The following is a 21,834-nucleotide window of genomic DNA, read 5'->3' as shown; positions in this document are numbered from 1 at the left end:
ATATATATATATATATATATATATAAAGATTATTATGTCTAAATCTCTCAACTAGAGACATGCAGTAAAGATTATTTACCAATATAATATGGCAGTCCCGATTGAGATGAATTCTACTGTTGTTTAGTCCCAGGAAATATCGTCTCCAGCTGGCTGTATCGTATAGCCAGCTGGAGACGATGTTTCCTGGGGCTAAACGACGGTAGCATCCATCCAAACCAGGCCAGCCATATTATATTGACACACATATATATATATATATATATATATACACAAACACACACACACACACACACACACATACACACACACATATATATATATATACATATACATATACATACACATATATACACTCACACATACACACACACATGCACACACATACACACACACATTTTGCTTGAAACATTGTATATGGAATATAATGCTGAAAGATTTAAAGGCCAAACAATGCGAATAGATTTTCAGATGAGGCAACGTAAACTAAAAGTAAGTTACCTGGCAATCTTCGGTCTTATATGTATCCAGGGTTAAAAATGCATTGTTGTTGCTACGCTAGAAAATTCAAATGTAATCATAGAATTATTTTATCTCCGACAAAAAAAAAAGCATCTTACCCTGAAGAAAGGTCTTGTTTGTCCCGAAATATTGGATAAATATAAGATTACCAAAGATTACCAGGTAACTTACTATTAGTTTACGTTACTTCATCTTAAAATCTATTTGCATTGTTTGGCCTTTTAAATCTTTCAACATTATATATATATATATATATATATATATATACGTAAATGTCAAACAATGAAAATGAGTGCTCAACACTCAACACCGCATTGGTAGATATAATTTCTCTATTTGAGAATTAAGGCTATATATATATGTGCGTGTGTGCTTGCATCTATGTATATGTATATATATGTGTGTGTGTGCTTGCATCTATGTATATGTATGTATATGTGTGTGTGTTTGTGTGTGTGTGTGAGTGTGTGTGTATACACATACGAACATAAATATGCATGCATGCATCTATATACATATACATGAATGTATCTATATCCGCATATGCAAACATATATATATATATATAAATATACACATATATATTAACACGTATGTTGACACACATATTGACACACATCCAAGTGTTGCTTGTTTATAGAGATATGGTTGTGATACCTAGAAATGAAGTAACTCCATAGTAAATGAGTCCTAGATTTTTTTCATTCCTAGATGCCTCCAACGAACAGCAACTTATTAGGTCCCGTGACTCGTGAAGGACTGGTTGACAAGAAAGCAGAGGTCATGTTATACACACACACACGCACACACACACACCACGCACACACACACACATATATATATATATATTATATATATATATATATATATATACAGAGAGAGAGGGGGCATGGAGGGAGAGACGGGGAGAGAGGGAGAGATAAGCACACACAAATAGATATATACAGATGCACATCTACATACATACATGCGTATGTACGTACATACATAATACATGCATACATACATACATGCATGCATACATACATACATACATACCATACATACATACATACATACATACATACATACATACATAATACATACATACATACATGCATGCATGCATGCATACATACATACATGTATACATACATACATACATACATACATACATACGTACATACATACATACATACATACATACATACATGCATGCATGCATGCATACATACATACATACATACATACATACATACATACATACATACATACATACATACATACATACATACATACATACATACATACATAGCAGACAGCGACAGATCGGAATCAGGGTAAATGTGTCGGTTAGTGAATTTGACTGTTTATAAATCTGATGGTGGCGTTGATGGTGTTACTGTGGGTAATAGGCAAGATGACGATGATGATGATGATGATGATGGCAACGATGCTGGTGGTGACGTTGGTGTCGTGATTGTACGTTACTGATATTAGTGGTGTGGGTGTTCTTAACAATGGTTATGACATTGGTAATGGAGAAGGAGGTGATGGACAGCATGGTAGCGACGGGTTTGGAAGGTATAGTAATAGGAACAAAAAGGGAGTTGGAACCTGTGGCAATTAGTAAGAAGGCCTCTATGCCCCGAAGGACACGACCAACAAGCAAATTCATGCATTCATTGCATATGCACGCGCGCAAATGTGTATGTATCTATGTTTGTATTATATTTGCCATTATTTGTATCTATATCTGCTTCGAGATTCACAGTTCCAAAAACGGAACTATTTCATATGTATCTATGTTTATATGGATATATAGTCACCCTTACACACATGCATATATACAAACATACATACACATACGCATGAGCATATCTGTGCATATCTGTGTCATGGGACAGAGGTAGACGCGCGTTTAGCTGTGCTTCATAGGAATAATTACATGTTACATGTAAATATCTGCCAATTTGTACACAAATAGATGCATGCTTGCATATATTTATCTATTGATTTAAACTTCCATAAGTTTCAGCTACTTGAAATATCGACATGTTGTCATGGAAACCATTGTGTACGTTCTTTTTTTTCTTTTTTTTTTAGTTTTCATTGTGACTATTTAATTACACTTTCAACGCATTGTTTATGGAGCGTAATGTTTAGATAAGCATAATTTGGCGTATATAAATATGCGAATAGACGTCAAGGGTGTTATGTGATATATACATGTATGTATGTATGTATGTAAGTGTGTGTGTGTGTGTGGTGTGTGTGTGTGTGTGTGTGTGTTACTGCATGGATGAATAAATGTAGTAGCGTCATGCGTTTCTATGTATTTGTATATAACGATAGAAGAAATGGAAGATCGACAGACAGGTAAACGGGAGATATAGATAGATAGATATAGATAGATAGATAGATAGATAGATAGATAGATAGGAGATACAAAGATAGATAGGCAGACAGTCAGACAGTCAGACAGCAAGATGGGCAGAAAGATAGGCAGACAGACAGATACACAGACAGATAGGTAGGAAGATAGACAGAAAGAGAGAGAGGGGGAATTGTTGGATAGAAAGAGATACGTGGATAGATAGACATGAGGCAGAATAGGTAGGCGAATAGATAGACAGACAGACATACCGATACATATATAGATAGATAGATAGATAGATAGATAGATAGATAGATAGATAGATAGATAGATAGATAGATAGATAGATAGATAGATAACGCATGGCATAAATGTATTTGGTGACCTAATCTCAAGATGTTATACAAGACAACATCGACATCAATAAGAAATATGAATGTATGTTACTTTTGATATAATTAGAAATATAGGTAGATACGTTAGGAAAATCAATAGTTAATACAAAAGCAGTATAGTTTGTTGTTGTTGTTTGTTGTTTTTCATATTTATTGTTGTGTTTGCTGCTAGTGTTGCAGGTGTTATAATTAGTTGTCTTGCTGTAGTTATTATTGTTGTTGTTGTTTTGGTTATTGTTGATGAGTTCAATGTTAGAAATGACTTACCTTTAGTGTATCTTCTCCGAGCATGTAGCCAAGCACTGGTATTGACAAGGCCTCCGCCACAATATTAACGGCGTGAATTGTCGGGCTTTTACCCACTACAATAAATGATTCCACATTCCCGTGTTTAATGGCACGACATATCTCGTTGATTACATCGTAGAAGTTGGTCGATGCTTTAACTTTGTAGCCTTGAAACCGGGTTTGTGTACTGTTGTTTCGCAATTCTGTAATAGCTTTAGTGAAGATACGTGAGAGCAGGGAGTACTGAGCCTTGTCAAATAGGGCTGCGATCGTGCGGTTGTGTTGTGTGTTGACCCCAGGAAGAATTATAATCCACACCAGAGGCATGACTAAGGAGACGAAAACAGCGATTTGGGACAGCAGGGGCCGCATTATGAACGAAGCCGTACAACGCTCAACTGATCAAAACCCTTATGTTCCCCATACATATTAAGCTTTTAGTTTGTTTGTATGTCCATTTCCACCTTAGTTCATATTTTAGTTATTTAGGCTCACAATTGTCTTAATAAATTCCTCTAATTTGTAAGCATTCGTCAAGTTTTGTATTTATTTAACATGGTTACCGTTCGTTCCAGCCTTATGTCTACTAACTTCAAGAATAATAGATTTTTTCTTGCATATGGTTTCATCGATTTGCTTATAGAAATTGTGTCTGAGAATTTACCTAAAGATATACAAATATCTATTTCTTTTTCCCTTTCTTTTCTTGTACTGAATGTTGTTTTTTTTATTTTGCTTTTTATATTTTCATATACCTTTCTTTAACATAAAATTAGATTTCAGTGGTTCTGTTTTAATGATTATTTTCATTTCTATTTTACCATACACCATTATCTGAGGATTTATGAGATCAAACAGTCATTAGGGGACATGTTTAGTATTGTTGAACCAATGAAGGAAATATTACAGATTTTCAGTTTTCAATTTAACAATAGAAATATTCCCTGTCCATTCTGACTTTCTAAAGCTTTCATTCTTTCAAAACTGAACCAAGTTTCTAGACGTGTGCTTTTGTTGTTGTTTGTCTGCAAAGAAAATTTTAGTAAAATCTGCCCTTAATATAGGTAATTTGATCTAGCTGTGATGATAATTTATTATAACATACGAAGAATATTATAACTAGATTTCTGTTCTAAGTACATGGTAGCATTTCTACTTCTATATAGATATCTAAGTATGCATAGATGTATGCATGTATGTATATAACATACAATTGTACATTATCATATATACATCTTTAACTTGCTATGGTACTGTTACTGAGTAATTAAACATATGTATTAAAACGTACACCTGCACGTTATATAACGGAAAGCAATTTTAAATGTAAAATAATTTTTAATTACACTTATATTTAATTATTGTTGCACACATATCTAAATTAAATTAGGTACCATGCTACCTGCCTAATCTTATTTATAACCATTTCTAATATTTAACAATTTTTAATCTTTTAAATAATCGAAAAGTAAAATATAATTTTACTGAAAATTACAAAAGATATATATAAATATATATATATACACCACACAGTGTCTGTATGTGTGTATATGTGTTCTAAAACCACCTTTATATCTTAAGGAAACCCCTGAAGTCTATCTGAATACTTTGTAGAAGAAGCCTCATATACGAGAAGATTTTTTAACATAAACTATTTTACAACAATATCAATTGAGACAGTAATTCTAACTTATCTGTTCGCTTCAAACATTGTTGCTGTTACCCTTTTTTTGTTTTATTGTGATTATTACTTGTAGTTGTTGTAGTGTTAAATTCGAGTTAAAATACCCAATACTACCGATTCTGCCCTCACAGTCGCGTGAGTTACCTGTTAACTATAAGAACATTTTAAGTATACAGGTGAATACTTAGAAGAAAGAAAAATTGAATAAATATAAACTAGAAGCTTAGGTACTTACTTCTCAACTAGCACCTTATTGAAAAATTATAAAATGATAAACATCATACATATTTATGGTTATATATACAAACATATGTGTGTGTGTGTGTGTTGTTACCTCTGTGACTGTGTCAGCGTGTGTCCGTGAATGTGTGTGTGTGTGCGTGTGTGCGATGTGTTAGATCACATACATTTGTACTTATGTATGAACGTAGATGCGCGTATTTTGAAATCCGTATTAGATAATTGGTGTCATTTAAATAATCCAAGCAATGTATTCCAAGATTCGAGCGATGATTAAAACCAAAATCCACACGTGTAGTAATCCGTAACTATGATGAATTCAGGGTAAATCCTTTGGTCAGTGTTCGTGTCAGGGTTACTTTTAATCCCTTTAATAATAATAAAATAATAATAAAAATATTAATAATAATAATAATGTATCTTTATATTCCCGAAAGTAATTCGAAATTGGCAACGTTTTTTGTTATAATTGAAGAAACTGTTGTTGATGTTGTTGTTGTTGGTGCACGGTTGTTTTTGTAATCATTTTGGCTGCCTTTTCTTTTTTACTTTTTTAATCTTTGTTTTGTTAGGGATTTTTATTGGGTTTTTTTTCCTTATCTTTGGCAACTTTATACAAAAAATTCTAACATGTTTTGCTTTCAGTTACGAAGAAAATACATACAAAAAAAAAACAGAAAACATAACAGACACACAAGTAGTAGTAGTAGTAGTAGTAGTAGTAGTAGTAGTAGTAGTAGTAGTAGTAGTAGAAGTAGTAGTAGTAGCAGCAGCAGCAATAGTAGTAGTAGTAGTAGTAGTAGTAGTAGTAGTAGTAATAGAAGTAGTAGTAGCCTATCAGTGTTGGTGGTTGTATCTATTTAAAAAAAAAAACTTGACTTAATATTGCCTTTCGTTTTTGCTTTCCTTTTTTCTTTTATTCTCCTTCTCTCCCTCTCTTTTTCTCTCCCTCTCACTATTTACCTCCTTCTCCCTCTTCCTCTCACAGTTTCATTCTCACTCTCCCCCCTTTTATTTCATAATACCTTTTAGCGGGGTGGCGGACGGGGGTAGTTATTTGTTTTGGTTGTTTTTATTTTATTTTTAAGAGTATATTTATGGGCATATACCTATATTTGACATATATTAGTATATAAATATATAGTCTATGGTGGTAAAATGGAAAATAGTTTATAATATATCGATGTATATATTTATTATTTCAGCTATTCTTTTTTGTTCTACATTATGCTTATACGCGTCAGTGTTTGCGTGTTGATTCTACACTATACTGTTATTCTTGTTGTTGTTTATGTGTGTGTGTATTTATTTACATTTACATATTCTACATAATAGTGGTGTGTATATAGAGCGACATACCGTTCAAATTATAGACGGCATCTTTTTTTTTCTTTCTAATTTTCTTGTATATATCCATCGTTTGACCGGGTCGTCTAAGAAAGTGATGATAACGACCACATTCAACAACAGATGATAAACGAAACTAGTTCGGACCACAAGCTTCGCAATTCTTCCGACAACCTTTCTTATTTCCGAATCATAATTAACCAACTTCGATGTCTTGTTATTAACTTCTATATTTCCAAACTGTGGCATTACCACAAAGAATGTAACATCTCCAACAATAACATTTTTCTTTCTTTCTTCCTAATTGCTGTTATCTTGCTGGATGGTTTGTTTTTTTTTGTTTTGTTTTGTTATATTTTTTTTTCTGTCAAGCGCTTTGTGTCTGAGCCTGACACGAAACAGACTCTTCAACGCCGTGACAAACTAGTTTCTTTTACATTTTCATAGACACTTGTTGTTGATGATGGTGTTGGTGTATGCAGTTGCTTCCTTTAACAAACAAGTCTTCTTCACATGCGACTGCACAGAGGTCTTGTGGTTAAAACGATGAAAACCTAACAATAACTTACATTTCTGTGCGGCTGCTTTACCAGTACTTCTTGTTGTTGCTATCGTTTCTGTAGTTGTAATTCTTCACCATTGCTACAAATGCCGTTGTTGTTGTTGTTATCAATATAGTTGTTTGCATTTTGTAATTATTGTAGTTGCTATTACTGATATTGTTGTATATTATTACTTACTGTCACCTTTAATGTATTTTAATACCTGCGATAAATCGATATATATGTATATATATATATGATGTCTTTGTTTGTTATTGTATGCTGTTTTTTTTGTCTCTTTTGTTTCCAAATTACGATTATTCTTTCATTTTTTTCCTTCCGAATTATTTTGTTTTCTTTAAGATTTTTTTTTTTCAACGTACGTTTTTCCAGTGGAATTTTTTTCTTCCTTTCTTTTTTTCCCCACTTAATCCAAAATCCTTCCTTACGCGGCTGGAATAAATAAATATACAACAGACTTACTGTCCATACATCTGAACAGTCATCAACAATTTGCTTCTGATTCTACGCATACAATACCAAGGTATATGCAACTGTAGGAATGAATTAAACACAGATTCTTAAGTCAACTACATTACATCTACAGCTGAAAACACGAGTTTTTTTCCTCCTCTATTCCCTCTTTTCTTTCTCCTTCCTCTCCTTTCCTGTCTCCCTTTTTCTTGTTTCGTGTTTTTATATTTCAATTTTGATAATTTTCTTTTATATGTTTTATTTACATTAATTATTTTCTTCTTTATATCATTCTTTTCCTTTATCTCTTTGCAATTATTTTTCAGTAATTTCATCACAATTAAGAATTTTCAATAATTGTTTGTTTCTTAATTCATCATTTAAATATATATATTCTTTTTAAACAAAAGCAAATGCAGTGTAATTAAACCCAAATACAATTTACTTATATTCTTGTAAATATAATTTCGTATGCATGTGTGTGTGTGCATGTGTGCACATATATGTACATGTATATATAGATATAGATATATGCATCTATTTATGTGTTTATGAGTGATGTATGTGCGTGTATGTTACTTTGCTCTCCGATTCCACAAGGTTTACGATAAAAGAGAGAGTATAAGCAGAGGGAAATAGAAAGATAAAACAAAAAGAAAACATACAGCAGCGACAGACAGGCAGGCAGGAAGACAGACAGAGACAGCAGAGAAAGGAAGCGCAACAAATAAAACAAAAATAAACAACTAAAACAAAAATAAACAACTAAAATAAAATCTGAGAAAGAACTAAAGACCGAAGAAAAAGAGTGAAGACAGAGAAGAAGAAAGAAAAACAGAAGTGGGCAATGTAATTAGATTTCTTCAAATAAGAATACAGTGGAATAATCGAAGGTATTGCCAATTTCGACCTTGCCATATTACTGAGAATTGAGAAGCGTCATCTTCCGCCGACGAAGACTTACAAAATTTTTCCGTGTTAGTTAATCCCAGCTGACCGAATTTAATGTGTTTGTGTAGTTCCATTATTTCAAGAGCAGGCTGAAGGTTCTTCAACAGACCCTCATGTGTGTTTGCACTTGCACTTACATACAAACTTGATGATGGGGGCATCGTTCCGCATAGATGAACTGCAATGTTCGTAATATCACCGCTTTTTGACATATAAAACAACTAGTTGTACGCGGAGCTTAAAAATGCAGCCGCTACTTAAAGGCTGTGTAAAGACGCGCACACACTTACACACTTAACGTAAACATAGACACACACTGACGCTCGTACACAGACAGACACACTCTGTGTGGATGATAGTCAACGCAGATTTCGTCGCAACATCGGAACAGGTTGTAATATGTGTGTGTGCAGTGGTGTGTATATGCGATGGTGCGCTAGTGCCTACTAATGAGAATGTTGGAATGCGTGTGTGTAATGTAATGTACGAAAAATTGCGTGTAGATAGCTAGAAAAATGGAGAAGGATAGATAGATAGATATATAGATAGATAGACAGATAGATAGATAGATAGATAGATAGATAGATAGATAGATAGATAGATAGATAGATAGATAGATAGATAGATAGATAGATAGATAGATAGATAGATAGATAGATAGATATGAATATAAACAATTATATGTATATATATATACATAAACACACAATGACACGACAATCTAAAAGATAGACAGATAGATATAACAGAAGAGATACAGAAAGTGAAAGAAAGGAAGGACAGAAGAAACAAAGAAATGAAGAAAGAAAGAAAGAAAGAAAGAAAGGAAGGAAGGAAGGAAGAAAGAAAGAAAGAAAGAAAGAAAGAAAGAAAGAAAGAAAGTAACTAAGAAAGAAAGTAAGAATGAAAGAAAATGTGCTTGTATATGGACTATACTGTAGATAGATAGATAGATAGATAGATAGATAGATAGATAGATAGATAGATAGATAGATAGATAGATAGATAGATAGATAGACAGATAGATGAAGCAGGTAAGGGAGAAATAGAGGAAATAGGGGAGAGAGAAAACCAGGAGAGAAAGAGACAGAGAAAGGTGTATACACAAACGTACAAAACTAAATAGATTCTCTCAGCTTTTTTCTTTTACTATTTAGCTGTTGCTACTACAGTCTTGTCACACACACACACACACACACACACACATGCACAAGCACACTCTAACACACACAGTTGCAGACGCACACACACACACATATCTATATACAAACACACACACGCACACACACATATACACATACGCACACATATACAACTAAACCCACTTTCTGTATATTTGTCTTTCTATCTCTCACTTTAACGATATTCAACGATATTTCTTTCTTCAGTCTCTCTTTCTCTCTCATCCCTCTTTCGCTCTTTTCCTTCTCTCTCTCTCTCTCTCTCTCTCTCTCACTCCCACTTTCTCTCCCTTTCCCCTCTCCTTCTTTACCCATCTTTTTCTATTTCTTTCTCTCTCTCTCTCTCACTCGGCGTCATACAGTCTCTCAGATTTTCTCTTCTCCCCTCTCTCTCTCACTCTTGTTCTCTCTCTCTCTTAAAATGTGTATTACTTTCATTTTCTGATGTGCGTGTGCGCTTATGTGCATGTTAACGTGAGCGCGCATACTTATGTAAATTTTCTATGTGCGTGTGCGCTTATGCGTATATATACGTGAGCGCATGAATATGCGTGAATATGGATATGCATGCGCCTATATGCATGATGTGTGTGTGTGTGTGCGTGTCTGTTTATGGGTATAGATACGTGTGCACTTACATGCATGGATGTGTGTGTGTACGCAAAGTGCGCGACTGCTACGTTTGCGTGTTTCGAGTGCATAGGAGATTATATGTATTTTAGTTGCGCGTGTGACGACGACTGGATATGAATGAGAATATGCACCTGCCTGCGCTTGTGCGTGTGTGTGTGCGCGCGCGCGCGTTTTGCGCGTGTGCGAGACAGACAGACAGACAGACAAAGAGACAGAGAGAGAAAGAGTTTTCGTTATTGGTAAATATTGTTTACCCACAGAGCCACGCGTAGCTATAGTTGCCGCTATACTTCAGCTCTTTGTCCTGACGTTGTTTCATGTTACTATCGTCGTAACCATCATCGTCTGCAGCATCATCTTCATCAATATTATTATTATTATTATTATTATTATTATTATTATTATTATTATTATTATTGTTATTAAGAACTGGGGTTAAAGAAATCGTCTAACCTTCTACCGCAAAATTTCAGGTTTTGTGCCTATAGTAGAAGAAAAATTATTATCATCATTGTGGTGGAGAGCTACATGCTGGACGAAATGCCTAGCAGTATTTCACCTGAGTTAAAATTCCACCGATGTCGACTTTGTCTTTCATCCTTTCGGGGTCGATAAATTAAGTGCCAGTCAAGTACTGGGAACGATGCAATCGACTATGCCCAGCTCCACAAATTCCAGACCTTGTGCCTATAGTAGAAAGGATTATTATTATTATTATTATTATTATTATTATTATTATTATTATTGTTATTGTTATTATTATTATTATTATTATTATTATTATTATTATTATTATTATTATTATTATTATTATTATTGTTATTATTATTGTTATTATTATTATTATAAATTATTACTATTATTATCATTATCATTATTATTACAATTATTATTACAATTATTATTAAGCAGAACCGTTAGCGCGCCGAGCAAATTGCGTCTTTACGTTCTGAATTCAAATCCCGCTGAAGACGACTTTAGCTTTCATCCTTTCGAGGCCGATGAAATAAATACCAGTTGAACACGGGTCGATCTAATCGACTAGCCCCTCCCACAAAGTTTGGGCCTTGTGCTTGTAGCAGAAAGGATTATAATTATTATTAGTAGTATTCATGTGGCAACAAAAATACTTAGCGGCATTTTAACGCCTCTATATATTCTGAGTTTTAATGCGGCCTTGGTCGACTTTGCCTCTCATTCTTACGAGGTCGATAAAGCAGGTACTAGTCAAACAATGAGATCGATGTTATCGACTAGACCCGTCCTCCAAAATTGCAGGCCTTGTGCCTATAACTGAAGGGACTATTACAATTATGATTATAATTGTTGTTATTGCTTTTAAGGCGGCAAGCAGGTAGAATCGTTAGCATGCAGGCAAAATTTTTCGCAGCATTTCGTCCGTCTTTACGCTCTGTGTTCAAATGCCGGCGAGGCTGAGTTGGCCTTTCATCATTTCGTGTTCCATAAAAATAACAACTATGTGAGCACTGTGGCCGATTTAACCACCCGAAATTGCTGACCTTGTGCCAAACATTTGCAACTATTATTATTGGTAGTATTAGCATTAGTAATCATGTGGTGAGCTAGCAGAATCAGTAGCGCGTCGAACAAAATACTTAGCGGGGTTTTTCTCATAGATTAGGCTCTAATTTCAAATCTAGCTGAAGTCAGATTTCATCCTTTGGCGGGTTGATAAAATAAATATTCAGCCAAGTATTGGGACCAATGTAACTGACTAATTTAATCCCTTAAAATTGCAGGCCTTGCACCAACATTTGAAATTATATATATTGCTGTTATTTTGCAGCAGCAGCAGTAGTAACAGCAGCAGCAGCAGTAGTAACAGCAGCAGCAGCAGCAGTAGTAGTGCTGCAGCAGCAGCAGCAGCAGTAGTAGTAGTAGTAGTAGTAGTAGTAGTAGTAGTAGTAGTAGTAGTAGTGTCATCATGAGTTGTCTGCTAGTATACGACAAACATTATAAGATAGAAATAGATGTCCGACTCAAAGATGTCCGCTGTTGCCTCACTTGTTCCATCCAACATTGAGAGAAGCATGAAACTCACAACTACATCCATTTCTCTTAACTCAGGACGTCGCACAAAATGTAGGCGACTTTATGTGGTTACCCGACCTGAAAGAAGCCGCAACCAAATAATCTTCAAATCACATCCTACAGTCTGAAAAAGGAAGAAGAAAGGATATAATGGTTGATAGCCTGCGGAATACTATACCTTGGTAAATAGATGGTATCGTCACGGTCTATTGGTCAGTACTGTTATCTTGCTCAATTGGTGCCTTTGTCTGGCTCAATTGGTAGCCCACAACAACAACAACAACAACAACAACAACAACAGTTACAACAATTAAAGGAACAACTGAATTTTTGTTGTACAATTTTAATTTCTTTGTTCTCAGATCAAATCACGGGGAGTTCGATTGGGCTTTTTGCTCTTCTTCCGGGAATCGATAAAATGAAGTACTTGTCAAGTCCTGGAATCATTGTATTCTGTTGTAACTAACCCCGAAATGTCTGGTTTAGTGACTACAACACAAATCCATAGCTATTTTGTTGTTTTTGTTTTTGCACTTTTTTTATATGCCGGGGCCGATACGATCGACTATACACTCAACCGCAGAAAGTATGTGATCCTGTGTAGCAACGTCGAAGAACCCACCACCACCCAGCAGCGATTTCTTTAAAAGAGATACCTTTGAAAGTGAAGTTGGTAGAGGGAAAGTTTACAGATGTCCATTAACTAGATACACAGACAAACATATAGATAGGCATGTATCGATCTTTGTAATTGCCTCCACCTCTTGAGAACCGATATTGGTCTTTTGACGTCCCCGTTACATAGCGGTTCGGCGAAAAGCTCGGCTGAATTAAGTACCGGTCTTTAAAAAGTACAGAGATCGATTTCTTTTGACTACACTTTTCAATGCGATGCCCCACGATAGTGGCAGTCTAATGAGGGAAACTAGTACAAAAACTTTTTAAAATAGTGTCAAAATAGGCTGAATGTGAAAGACCTATTATTAGACAACATTCATGCGCACACCGCTTATAATATAGATTGCGGATTCAGAATCTTTTGGTTTTTGTGGGGCATGGGGTTGTAGTAATTACGGGTCCTCTTGGTTAATAACAAGACTATTATCCTTTATAATTGCAACGGCTTGCTTATAACAGGATTCATTGTTGTTGATGAAAGCGATGAATTGTTGTAAGTAGGTGAAGGAAAGATGGACAGCCGCCCCTTCCATATTTTTAACGTTCTTTTATATACCGAGTTCCAGTCCGACGGAGGATGACTCTGCCTTTCAGATTTTCGTCAAATTAAAGTACTTATCATGTACTATAGTCTGCTAAGTCGACAACGTTCTGAGCTCAAATTCCGCCGAGGTCAACTTTGCCTTTCATCCTTTCGAGGTCGATAAATAAAAGTACCAGTTCCGCACTGGGGGTTGATGTAATCGACTTAATCCCTTTGTCTGTCCTTGTTCGTCCTCTCTATGTTTAGCCCCTTGTGGGCAATAAAGAAATATATAAGTGTTGCCCATATTTATATATAGGAAAATATGTCATCTATATATAGGAAAATGTGTTGTTGAAAATGCACAAAAACTTCAAAAACTCGTAAATGTTTAAAATACATATATTTACATATATATCAAACTAGTTTCAACAATATTTTAGTTCATCAATGGTAAAAGTCTAATATTAGAAAAAAACATCTTTAAAAGTTTCAATGTTTACAAATTAAAATGTTTCAATATTGACAAACTAAAATGTTTCAATGTTGATAAATTAACATGTTTAAAACAGATACTATGAACATTCAAACTTACACCTGTTTTGAACATGTTTTTAACATTGAAACATTTTAATTTATCAACATTGAAAAATCTTAATTTGTTAACATTGAAACCTTTAAAGATGTTTATCTAATTTTACACTTTTACCACTGATATACAAAACATATTGTTTCCTGCATGGAAACACCCACCTCTTTTCTTATATATATATATATATATATATATATATATATATATACATATACATAAAAATCTGAAAACACTAAGAGAAAACACAACAACGCGAGGACGTGGAACAAGTCTAGTGTTATTGGACGCTCAGGAAAGGAAAGAAAGCAGTAGGATTTAACGTTTCGAGCGGAGCTCTTCGTCAGAAACATAGAAAAAGGAAAGATCTAAGAAAGGGAAGACGGAGGAAAAAAAGTCGCCAACGATACACACACGGTCACACACACGCGAACACACACACACACACCACACACACATATATATATATATATATATATATATATATATATATATATATACATACATATGCATATATATATATATACATACATATGCATATATATATATATACATACATATGCATATATATATATATATATATATATATACGCACTCGCACGTACGCATGGAGGCAAACACACCCAATCAGGGAATTCACAATTATTCGTAATCAAAGAACTCATTACAAGTGATAAAAGAATCACGAAGCAGAATGAAATCCAAAATGCAGATTTATTCAGGAATCCATACAGATATAAATCAGTTTCCAAGACCGATGCTGATAATCAAAATAGGATTAATTTTATGGGATTTTCTTCTCCACAGAATACGGAATAATCCGTTAGACGCATCAAACTTACTGATTGGCTATACAATAACAATTTCGCGATTAACTATAAATTTAGAAATTAACTGGTTTATGAAAATTTTACCTCCAACTTCTGGACATTAATCAATAAGCGTAAAAATTGTTGTTATTCAACACAGCTGATATATTATAGAAGACTCAAATATATACATATGCGTGTATTTATGATAGAAACATATATATGTGTATTCAAAGTTAAATATATCAAAATCCCAGTAGAGTCCATTCGAAGAGACAATCATGTTAAAGTAGCTACGAATATTGCACATTTTAACAATATTTTGCGTGCAGAAGCGAGCAGCTGTCGTCTCTAGCAGACGTGGTTTGTGAGTATCACGTAAGGCTGGAGATGGGAGCGATGACCTCCCTTGCAAACACTTTACAATGACAGACTATGTCGATAGCCAGCTGGAAAAGATGTTTTCCTGTGGTTTAAACAACAGTAACATTGTCCTTTATAGGATCGCCACATTCTACTGGTAAATAAACTATACTATATATAATATATAATATATTTGTATATAATATATATATACATTCAGCGGTGGTGCCCCAGCATGGCCGCGGTCTTCGGGCTAAAACATTTTTAAGGATTTAAGGATTTATACAGATATATCTATATATATATATATATGTATCATATATATATATATTAGCCTACATATACATATATATTCACACACACACACACATATATATATTATATATATATATATATATATAGATATATATATATATATATATATATATATATATAATATATATATACATACATATGCATATATATATATATATGCATACATACATACATATATATATATATATATATATATACGCACTCGCACGTACGCATGGAGGCAAACACACCCAATCAGGGAATTCACAATTATTCGTAATCAAAGAACTCATTACAAGTGATAAAAGAATCACGAAGCAGAATGAAATCCAAAATGCAGATTTATTCAGGAATCCATACAGATATAAATCAGTTTCCAAGACCGATGCTGATAATCAAAATAGGATTAATTTTATGGGATTTTCTTCTCCACAGAATACGGAATAATCCGTTAGACGCATCAAACTTACTGATTGCTATACAATAACAATTTCGCGATTAACTATAAATTTAGAAATTAACTGGTTTATGAAAATTTTACCTCCAACTTCTGGACATTAATCAATAAGCGTAAAAATGTTGTTATTCAACACAGCTGATATATTATAGAAGACTCAAATATATACATATGCGTGTATTTATGATAGAAACATATATATGTGTATTCAAAGTTAAATATATCAAAATCCCAGTAGAGTCCATTCGAAGAGACAATCATGTTAAAGTAGCTACGAATATTGCACATTTTAACAATATTTTGCGTGCAGAAGCGAGCAGCTGTCGTCTCTAGCAGACGTGGTTTGTGAGTATCACGTAGGCTGGAGATGGGAGCGATGACCTCCCTTGCAAACACTTTACAATGACAGACTATGTCGATAGCCAGCTGGAAAAGATGTTTTCCTGTGGTTTAAACAACAGTAACATTGTCCTTTATAGGATCGCCACATTCTACTGGTAAATAAACTATACTATATATAATATATAATATATTGTTATATAATATATATATACATTCAGCGGTGGTGCCCCAGCAGCCGCGGTCTTCGGGCTAAAACATTTTTAAGGATTTAAGGATTTATACAGATATATCTATATATATATATATGTATCATATATATATATATATAGCCTACATATACATATATATTCACACACACACACACATATATATATATAATATGTATTATAAATATAGCCTACATATACATATATATTATATAGATATATTTATATTATATACGAATGCACACACAAATATATACAGGTATATATATATATATATATATATATATAATATACAAGCAAATCAAATACAAAAAGCAACAATAGTCGGAGAGATTGCTTATAATTAATATCAGGTTGACGCTCCCAGAATGTCTTTACAGAATAAGGGTTTTGGATATAGTCCTTTGTCGGATATAAAAGAAAATAGATACCGCAGAGAGAGAAAGAAGAGAGGGAAGGGGATTAACGGAAAGAGAGAAGAGTGACAGGAAAAAGCGCATCTGGATTAAGTTTCGGTGTTCAGCTTAAAATTCACCTGGAATGTGAGACGTAATTGTTGCTTTAGCGTTAAGAGAGTGACAAAAGTAGGCCTGTTGGCGTGTGTGTACATGTGTGTTAAAACTGAATATGAATGCGTGTGTATACGTGGAAGTACGTGGAACACGCGCACACCACAACCACACATATATATGTGTGTGTGTGTGTGTAATATATATATATATATATATATATATATATATATATATATATATAATATACAAAACAGGAAGGTGGAAATTTTCTTGGTATTATTTATTCTCCGTTACAGGTATTATATTTGCTAATAGAAATTACAAAGTTTTACATAATTAGATAGACAGGTAAAAAGTTTCCTATAGAAATCTTCTTCAAATATAGAAGAATTATAATTCAAAATACACTTAAATGAAACGCTTACATTTAGATATTATGCAAGAGCAACGCAAAGAAAGAGAAATATATAATATATATATATATATATTATATATATATATATATATATATATTATAACACGCGTGCACGGACATATACATATAAATTTCCACTTTCCTGTTTGGCTATACAATAACTCTGCTAACAACATTTCCATAATTCTCAATTTTAATTGGATTGTAATATTGGAATAAGCATGTGTACTTTAATAGGAAACAGGTAGGATTTACCCTACCTACCTATTGTGTGGTGTGTGTGTTGTGTGTGTGTGTGCTATAATTGACAATTTTGTTGATCCTAACTACTCTTTTACAGAACCATTGTAACCACTGTGATGTATGGCAAATTGAGTCAGCCCGATTTATCTATCAAATCATAAATCAAGTATATATATATATATATTATATATATATATATATAATATATATATATATATATATATATATACATATATATAATATTTATATACATTTATCCGCCAGGATTTGTCCTTAAAAAATTTATTTTGCCTGAATTAATTCGCAGACCTGCCTAACTCATTAATTATTCATGCTCCTACATTTGAAATATTGTCTTTAGTTTTTTACATTGAATCAATATTCTCCAATACAGATTTTATGCATTTTCCTTATTTCTTATTTTCTATTTCCTATTTCTTCAATTAACAACCTTCTATGATAATTAGATCCATTTGTTCTTGTTTTACGAAATATACTCACATTAATGAAAAAATTTCTATTTGACCCATTTGGAATGTCGGACATTTTAAAAAGAAAAATGGTTGAACACATCCACTATCAAATAGCCCCATTTGTAACCCAAAACTAACCTGCTCTTAATTTTTCACCCCTTTTCTCTTCCAATTTCTGTCGTATATTATTAACTTAACTCCATAGGCTTTGTCTCATTAGATTTGAAGAAATCAGAAATAACTGAACTAATTTATAAGCTCATTATACATAAACAGATGTGTGTTTACATATATATACACACACGACTGTATGTGTGTGTGCGAATGTGTGTCTAAGAATCTGTGTGTGTGTATGTGTGTGTGTGAGACATATATATAAAGCATTGTATATATCGGTAACGCTAGTATAAACTTGAAAGTACTCAAAGGCCGCTAAAAAGGTGGGGTTTTTTGTCTTTTTTATTATTTGCGTTACCGTCTGTCCTCCGTTTACTAAAATCGTCCATTCTATTGTAAGTCTAAGAAAGCTAACAATATAGATTTACCTCCCAAACTCACCACAATATATAGTAACAATGAAAGAGCTAATGTTAAGGTTGAGAGGTCAAGCAGAAAACGGTTTGTGCAAAGCAGAGATCTTTATAGCATTCGCTTCTATTTCCTACCATAGCATATTCTCTCTCTGTCTCTCTCATTCTCATATATATGTGTATGTGTGTATGTGTCTGTCTGTCTGTGTATATGTGTGTGTCTGTGTTTGTGTGTGCGTGGGTGCGCCTATGTGCGTGTGTTAGTGTGTGTGCGTGTGTATAACATGCATACATACATACAAACATACGCACAAGATTGTTTGCACAAACAGAAGGAAATGTTTTCAATAAATATTGAAACGGGAAATTTGCTGCAGCGATCAGGTGAATCGTCTGTGTGTTTGCGTGTGTGAATGTGTGTGTGGTGTGTGTGGTGTGTGTGTGTGTGTGTGTATGTGTGCGTATTCAGTTTTGGAATAGCGGATCTCGAATCATGCATACAGCTATAGATAATAGCATATAAATATTTGGACACAAAGTCGAGAACGCCTACATGACATCTAAATATATATATATATCTATATATATATATTTAGATGTCTGTAGGCGTTCTCGACTTTGTGTCCAAATATATATATATATATTCATATATAATATATATATATATATTAAATATGTATGTTAATATATAATATAAATAAATGTATATATATAATATATATATATATATATATATATATATATATATATATATATATATAATATATATAGTATATATACATACATAATATATATTACATATATATAGTTTTAAAATATCGTTATTTTTCAACAACTATTTTCATATTTTTATTATTGCTCTGTTTTTTTATGAATGTAATGAATCTTTAGAAATCATTATTTCTCTCTTTTTGGATCTCTCAAAAAGTCTGAATTGTTTTCTTTTGAACTTTATATACTTTCCTGTATGTATATATATATATATATATATATATATATATATATATATATATATATATATATATATATATATATATGTACGTATTTATATATATGTATATATACATGTATATATATATGTATATATATATGTATATATATGTACATATATATGCAGGTATTTATGTATGTATATACACGGGACTATGTCTATATTTATGTTTGCTATACTGCACCAGAATGTTTATTGTCCATCTGGCTAGAAGCCATGCGATGACTAAATTGATAGATTTATAACTTTACCCCACCATTTCTTTATCTCACAAAGGCTGTCACATCTAAAGTAGAAGACAATATTTTTTTCTCTATGATTTAAACTCTTTCTCATTCTATTCTCATGTTTGCTTTCTTTTTTTTTTATTGTCTGAGTATTCACAGTCACTCATAGGTACCTGTTGAAATGTGTATTAACATATATAATTACTATATATTTCTGTCTGGTTGGATGGACAGAAATATACAGTGTCTCTTTCCAACTAGCCAGACAAACCCAAGAGAAGAGCCGAGAAAAACAAAAACCCCTTTTCATTATCTTCTCTATTATGTATAAGGTTTCTGACAGTGTACCGAGACAATCCATGCAGATGGTCCTTGATCGTTTCGGATGTCCTGATCATTTTGTCTCCCCGCCCAAAGCCCTGCATGATGGTATGATTGTAGGTGTCTTTTATCGTGATCGACTCTCTGAAGAACTCCCGATTACACGTGGATTGAAACGCTTTTCTCCCTATACCTTGCAGCAATTATCTATGAACTTAGCCCGGATCAACGAGGAAGGGACATCAGATATCGTTTTGATGAAGGAGGCTTCAATCTGGGGACGTTTCGGTCAAAGAATCTCACCAGTACTAAGCGAATCTCAGACCTCCAGTACACCGATGACGAAGCGGCATTCAGTCACTCCTGCTATCAATAATTTCACCAATGCGTACCAACGTTTTGGGCTTACGGTAAATACTAAAAACACTCAAGTTATGGCCCATCCATTCCCGAATTCTTCCTTTTCGGAGTTCAATATCATCATTTCGGATACACCACTGAAGCAGTACCTTAGAAGTGTACTCTCTATCAAATGCAATTCTGAGCAAGATGTGGAATGAAGAATCGGATCGACCGACTCAGCTTTCAGCAAACAAACAAAATGTTTATTCAAAGACAAAAACCTAATTTTGAAGACGAAGATTATGACCTGCCACGCTGTTGTTGTATCTATCCACGTATGTGGTTGTGAAACTTGAACTTTATATTGTCGTGACATCAAAAACCTCGAGCGTTTTCATCAGCTGAAACATCAATCTCTGTTGAATATAAGTGGTTTGACTATGTCTCCAATAACTCCGTGTCGGAAAGAGTGAATATCCAGCTAGAGAATCAAATTCCTAATCATCAAACATCGTCTTCGATAGGCCAGCCATGTCACCAGGATGAACAAAGAACGGCTTCGTCGTCAAATCTTTTTCAATGCTCTGGCAACCGGGAAAAGACGACTAAATTCAACTCCAAAGCAGACCAGCTTCGATACCTTGCTTCTGAGACGACCGTAACCAACCATCCCGACAACCGACAAAACATAAACAGTAATGTAATATTATTTGAAAGAGAAAGAATAAAAAAGAGAAGGAGAGATAACGGCAACAGAAGGCCAGACAACAACAACAATATTCGGAGTCGAGGGACTAGCCGACGACGATATGTCTGTATACGTATGAATAATTATTTGTACATGCGTTCATTAT

At 33.6% G+C, this 21,834-nt stretch overlaps 1 protein-coding gene across 2 annotated transcripts in view; it reads right to left on the bottom strand.

Moving 5' to 3' along the window:
• Positions 1 to 6,244, bottom strand: part of LOC115218291 (glutamate receptor ionotropic, NMDA 3A-like) — an 810,188-nt gene extending 803,944 nt beyond the window's left edge. For both annotated transcript variants that reach the window (XM_036508342.1, XM_036508343.1), the window contains exon 1: positions 3,541 to 6,244. In XM_036508342.1, coding sequence (XP_036364235.1) covers positions 3,541 to 3,933 — 393 coding nt within the window. In that variant the 5' untranslated portion in view covers positions 3,934 to 6,244. The remainder of the gene's footprint in view (positions 1 to 3,540) is intronic.
• Between the last annotated feature and the right edge of the window lie 15,590 nt (positions 6,245 to 21,834).

Source organism: Octopus sinensis, linkage group LG13 (assembly GCF_006345805.1).
Source record: "Octopus sinensis linkage group LG13, ASM634580v1, whole genome shotgun sequence".
Classification (NCBI taxonomy): Eukaryota; Metazoa; Mollusca; class Cephalopoda; order Octopoda; family Octopodidae; genus Octopus; species Octopus sinensis.
The sequence above is the reverse complement of the archived record's forward strand: the minus strand, read 5'-3'. Positions and strand labels throughout refer to the sequence as shown.